This window comes from Nematolebias whitei, chromosome 9, assembly GCF_014905685.2.
Source record: "Nematolebias whitei isolate Nwh7 chromosome 9, NemWhi1, whole genome shotgun sequence".
Taxonomy (NCBI): Eukaryota; Metazoa; Chordata; class Actinopteri; order Cyprinodontiformes; family Rivulidae; genus Nematolebias; species Nematolebias whitei.
Window position 1 is genome coordinate 39,365,515 of NC_056506.1, and position 6,411 is coordinate 39,371,925.

General features: G+C 36.6%; 1 protein-coding gene across 1 annotated transcript in view; it reads right to left on the minus strand.

Annotated features, from left to right (window-relative positions):
• LOC119414256 (pituitary adenylate cyclase-activating polypeptide type I receptor) overlaps positions 1-6,411 on the minus strand; it is a 49,689-nt gene that overhangs the window by 8,467 nt on the left and 34,811 nt on the right. The window contains exons 12-14 of the mRNA XM_037681352.1: positions 4,591-4,674; positions 2,576-2,705; positions 2,387-2,428 (exon numbers count right to left, since the gene is read on the minus strand). Of these exons, the coding sequence (XP_037537280.1) occupies positions 2,387-2,428; positions 2,576-2,705; positions 4,591-4,674 (256 nt within the window). The remainder of the gene's footprint in view (positions 1-2,386; positions 2,429-2,575; positions 2,706-4,590; positions 4,675-6,411) is intronic.

The window sequence follows — 6,411 nt, forward strand, 5'->3', positions numbered from 1 at the left end:
CATCCATCCATCCATCCATCCATCCATCCATCCATCCATATACACTGTATATATATATATATTTTTTTTTTTTGTGGTTCTGGGTTGGGGTTTTAGGTTCTGTTATTGCATTTTATGATTCAATACAACAAAGTAACAGATCATTGTAATACTTAGTTTATTTACATAATGACTTTATTTGCTGGATGTCCGGACCCTGAGCTGCTGGCTTTCAGTAACTATGCCCCCCTGAGCAGTTTAGTAATAGTCCTGATTTAGAGGGTGGAATACAGTTTGTTCCATTTCCAAAACCTAAACTGAGTCTGGAAAGATGTAAAAGATGATAAAGCCCTGCATGATCAGCTAAATACAACAGTGATAAACAGGAAGTCCCACATGTTCATCTATATGAAGGTAACTGCAGGTATGTTTAATGGTTAAATTAAAAGTTAATGCTTAAACTAGTCGTGCTTTGTTATGAATGTAAATATATGTTGTAATTTCTGGTTGCATACGTTTAGTCTTTGTTATAATTAGTTAACACTGAACTGATTTTGTACAAAGTGTTTATTAGTTTGTGTAATGTAAAGCAGAGTGCTACATCTGTAGCATCTTTGCTAGCATGTCGGTATTGCACACAGCTTAGTGCTACATCTTGTTGTGCCATTAACTGTAAAATAGCTATTGAATCTAGTGTTTATTTATGTAGGTAAACACAAATGTTTAACAGCCCATTAAAATACACCAGAATGCAAGAAATGGCATTTACTTTATTCAAAATTTTCTGGGAGAGAACCCACAGAACCCCCACCAGGGTGTACACCCCTCACATTTTGAATGCTTCTGATGCCAATGGCCACCACATTGTTCAAGCCAAGAGCCATTGTCAGCACTGGGGGCTCAGCACCCCTAAAGGGCAGATTCTAGAATCGCCCCTGGTGACACCTAATATGTCTAATGTTAGCTGTGACAGCTAATATGTCTATTGCTGCTGCACCATGTGGCTGTATCATGCATGTCACTACCTTACCTTCATAATTCATCTCAGTGTTACTCACTACCTATGTAATAACCTGTCACACAACCTGCAGTACATGTTAGTTATGTACAATATATACTGTCTCACGTGCATTTTCTTTTTCATTTAGCCTTTATTTATCCAGGTTAGTCTCATTGAGCCACGAGAACTCATTTTCAAGAGAGACCTGTTTAGGGAGCACATGGTGGGGTTAAGGACCTTGCTCATGGGCCCAGAGTGGGGCGAATGAGGGTGGGGGCAAGTGTGGGTGTTTCACCTACCCCACCCACAATTTTTTTGATGTTGTCGGGGCCGGGACAGCTTATATTACAACTTTGAAATACTTATTAAGACAAATTCATCGTACTTGTATCATTATATTCTACCATGCTGTTGTTTACTATTGCTCTGTAGGACCTTCTAAATAACATATTTTACTTTTTCATACTTTATTTTGTACCCTTATTACATGTTTTAGTTTTTTTTTTTTTTTTACTGAGTCAAATCAGTTCTTCTTGTCCTGAACATTTCATTGTACTGTTAACCTGCATATGACAGAAAAACACAACTTGAACTTGAACTTAAGGTTTTTGGGTAAAACTCAAAAGCTTTTTTACTGAAATAATAACCCATTTAATACATTTGTATTTTGCTTTATATGCCAGTCTCTTTCAGCCTGTTGGCTTTCTTCTCTCCCTTCCTTCCTGCTCGTGTATTTATTTCTTTTCACAGTTGAACTTTCATCAAAGCTGCAGTGATTTCAGCATTCTTCTGTTTCTATTGTCAAATTATAAACCAAGTAAAAGAATAAAAATTTAGTGAGTTTTATACTGTACAAATGACTGAAACGTGACTTTTACCCTGCTGGAATAAAAGACAAAAATCTCATGTTATTGTGATTATGTGCATGAATAAAAACACAAACTGTGCACGTACAAGGCGCTTTGCTGCTGGTTTAGCAGAGAAAAAGTGTGAGGATGATTGCCCTAAAGATTGTGAATCTAGAAACAATCTAGCTACACATATTTTCTGTTTTTTATTTTGTATTTAATCATTTCAGATTAACAAGTTTGAGTCAGGGCCTCTGGACGGATTAACAAATTAACATCTGTTCAGAGGACCTGACTTAACCTTGTTAGAAACATGGATTATTGATCATGCATCAGGATATCTATTTCAGTATTTTTATAATAAATAAAATACCCATACACTTTTGATGACTCTTGTTTTAACAGTCCTTTGCGACTTATTTGACAATAAAACACACAGACGGCACAATAAAACATAAATTATATCTAACATTTTTGTTCTTATATCTGTTTAGAGAGCTTCTTTTGTAAAAAAAAAAAAAGATAACGTACATATAAACTGATAAAAAGGATAACTTACCTCCCCATTGAGGAAACAGTAGAGAACAGCGACCACAAAGCCCTGAGGAGAAGCACGGAAATGACAAATCAGAATTGGATGGTAAAAATGTGTCTTAATGTCTGCATCTTGTAACCAAATATCTATAAACTGTGTGTTTTTCTGTGTTAATAGATGGACAAAAAGACATATACATTGACTGGCACAGACCTGGAAGGATCCAAGCCCCAGCTCAAAGACCAGCCTCTCCCTCTTGCTGACATCCTCAGGTGAGAAGGCGAACACAGTGTAGTGAATCCCAAACAAGGGGATGAGGAGGAGGGTGGAGCGCGCCAGACGCCTGAACACACAGACAGTGGAGATTTTTATTTTGATCCAGTTGTGTGTCACAAACAAGTGAAAAGAACGTGAGTTCAACTCTGTGGGTCGACTTCAGGTGATGCAAGAGTTTCATCGTTGAAGCAAACAAACATTAAAGAGTGCATCTGCTCTAAAATATTAATCCTCACATTTATTACTATGAAAACTTAGCTGTTCCACAATAACACAGTTACAGATTAAATATTACTGATGAGATTCTGTATTTTTCTTTCTGTCAACAAATCCTACCAAAAGAGCATAAAAATGATAAGAAATCGATCATTAACTTTAAAATAAAATTAGTTTAATGGTTTGATAAACTCCATCCTTTAAGTCCACTGGATTTACTGAGTCATTCCCACTCACACCACAGTAAAACATTTGGCCTCTAAACTACCATTTACTCACATAACATTAAAGTAAAAGTTCAGTTCTCTTCATATGAACGAATCTGTTTTAGACCAAGCTGAGCAGAGACTCCTGATTTGTTGACAATAAGAAAAACATTTAGTGCCTATCTTAATCTTTTACTATCATTTTATTGTTGTGGTCCATCTACGGCTACGTTTTCCACAAAATATACAATAAAAATGCATTATTGTACAGCCAAAATACAGAGCATGACAGATGGAAATATATAAAAAATATAGTCACAACAATCACACTGAAAACTTTACAGATGTGCAAAACAAGTATTTTCACAAAGCAGGCCTGTGGTCCCAGGGATCTTTCAGCTGATTCACTTTCTTGCTGAGAATTAGAAAAGTCGATGTATAAATAAATAAGTTATCTTTAATAGAATCCCGTTCACATTCAGAAGCAAGCAAGACCTTGTTCAAATCCCATCTACAAACCAGATGTTAGTTATAGTCGGTTCTAACTGCGACTGCAGTGCAGATTTCACCTGTTTTCATGGAGTTAAAGTACAATTACAACATAAATATGTTGGCAAGGGGTTTAATCACATAGTCTGTTTGATAACAGATTCAAAATTAGATCATATTTATCAAGAAAAAGAAAATTCCAAGAGCCGGTTTGCAGGCAAATGTGATCGACACAATACTTTAAGTATTTTAAATGAATTAAGATAAATCATAAATCAAAAACATTGTGTGCTGCAACACAGACGCCAGTTGGACTGTATGAGATCAGATCAATGTTGTGATTTAAACAACATGCAGCTGACAAACACTCTTATGTGATAACGTGGAGTAATTAAGCTTCTTCGTAAAGTCTGGCAAAAGACACTTATTCTAATTCGGATTATAATTTGCATAATGGATTATGCAACTTCTGTGTTTTTAAAAGGTTTTTAATAGTCATATCTAATTTTTAAACCACAACTATTTTTGTTTTTGGTGTGTGTTGTCTCTTAAAGTAATGAACGTAACTGTAAAACTTGGAGCGTCAAGGGATGCAGTGCCCTCTTGTGGTAGAAACTGCAAACTGCAACACAATTTACTGCTCATATTTCCAAACTAGTACCTGCTCACAGACAATTGAATTAACAATACAACATCTTCCACCATAAAAAAATCGAATTTATACATTTTATTGAAATTTTCTGTCTATAAAAACTAATTTTGTCCACATCTAGTTTTAGTGAGCGGTATGTGAGATAATACTATCGTTGTCTAAATCTGAGCAAGAAAGTCAAAAGTTCACCAAATGCAAAAAGATGTTCACATTTTTGTCTTTAAATTTGTACTTTCTGTTTGTTAGGCTCCTTAGGCATTTGATAAATTCTTATAATTAAAAAGAAACCCCCCAGGAACCACTGTAAAATAAAAACACACACATGAGACAGTCGTACACTCACAAAGAGACACACACCCACGCCAAACACACACACAACACACACTTACAGTGTGATGGTGGATAACTCTGACATCCTGCACGAATGCTGCACAGCCTGTGTGGGCTCACTGAAGCATTTCTGAGCACAGCTGCTACACGGCACAAAGACAACACACAATACAACAAAGACAATGTCTTTAGGGACGCAGACACGCGGTCTCACACTTGCGCACATCTTCACAGTCTGTCACACACACCTAGACCCAAGCAGCAGATGAGAATGGCATTATCGGCAAGGCTTTAAAAGACACTCTCCTGCGGGAGCAGACTGGGAGTGATGTCATAACTACAGCGGTGCTCAGACGTCCCGTCAACAGGTTCTACACGTGGTTCTGAAGAGACTTAACATGAAGCTGTAATGCTGCATCACACAGGACTGCACTGTCATTTCAAACGTAGAGCTTCTTCAAAAAAAAAAATCATAAATGTCTAAGCATTTGTCAAAATATGGTGACTGTATATTTAGGACAAATGTGATTATTTGAAGAAATACATTGAAAATAAAACAGCTGTTCATGGAGACATATATGCCAGTTTTGGACAATAAGTCAGTAAATCTTTGTTTTATTCAAACACCAGATGGTATTTGTTTGTATTGGGGCGGCTGTGGCTGAGTGGTTAGAGCAGTCGTTCTCCACTGGGAGAGCTGCGGGTTCGATTCCACCAGCAGTCACATGTTGAAGTGTCCCTGAGCAAGACACTGAACCCCTCATTGCCTCTGATGTGTGTCCCATCTGTGTATGAATGTGATCTAAAAGTACTGATTATTTTTTATATAGACAGGCTATAAATGTGTAAATTTTTATTTTATATTATTAGTGTTATTATTAGTATATCTTAGAAATTCTATCATTTAGTATTTATCTTAGTGTATATCTTAGATCCTTATACTGCCTCTTTTATACTATATATTTTTGCTTTGTTTGAGTGTAACTGAGACCCTGAGTACACAATTTTGTTCCACCTCATGCACCACATGTGATGTGAATGACAATAAATGAACTGGAACCTGAACTTAAACGAGGGCACAGATTGTGTTGTAAAGTGCTTTAAGTGCCTTAATTGCTAAGATAGAAAGGCACCATATCTCTCTTGTAAATGAGTCCTCGAGGCTCAATGGGATTTACCTGTCTAAATAAAGGTTGATTGATTGATATAAATACAGTCCTTTTATATAATTATTTGGATACTATCTTTGAACAATGGACAAATCTTATTTATTTTATTCTTTTAGTAAAATTTAAATAACATTTTTCATTGCCGCAGGGTGCAAGATATAGACAACCTAACCACCTTGTTCACAGCAGACATTTTGATTTGAAAGAGTCAGGAAGAAACAGATGTAAGAACCGGAGAAACATTCCCTTTAGAATCCAACAATTTTCAGTCAGGTCATCTGGACAGTTTTTTTTTTTGTGTGTGCTGAAACGTTTCACCTTCCATCCGGAAGGCTTCATCAGTCAAGGAAACACACAACACAAAACTGATTCTTCCCCCAAACAGCTTACTCCAAAGTGGAACAAACCAGTTAAGTTGGTGCTAAGATGGTCTCTGTGGCCTTCTGGATGGAAGGTGAAATGTTTCAGCAAAAATAAAAAGAAACTGTCCAGATGACCTGACTGAAAATCGTTGGCTTGTATACCTGGATTATTGAGAATGGACTTTTTTTTGGTTTTGAACCAGTATGACATGACTGTCGACCAGGAAGAGTGCTGACACAAGAGGAGGGGCCTTGCCATAGACACCATATTAGCACCAACATAACTGGTTTGTTCCACTTTTGAGTAAGCTGTTTGGGGGAAGAATCAGTTTTGTGTTGTGTGTTTCCT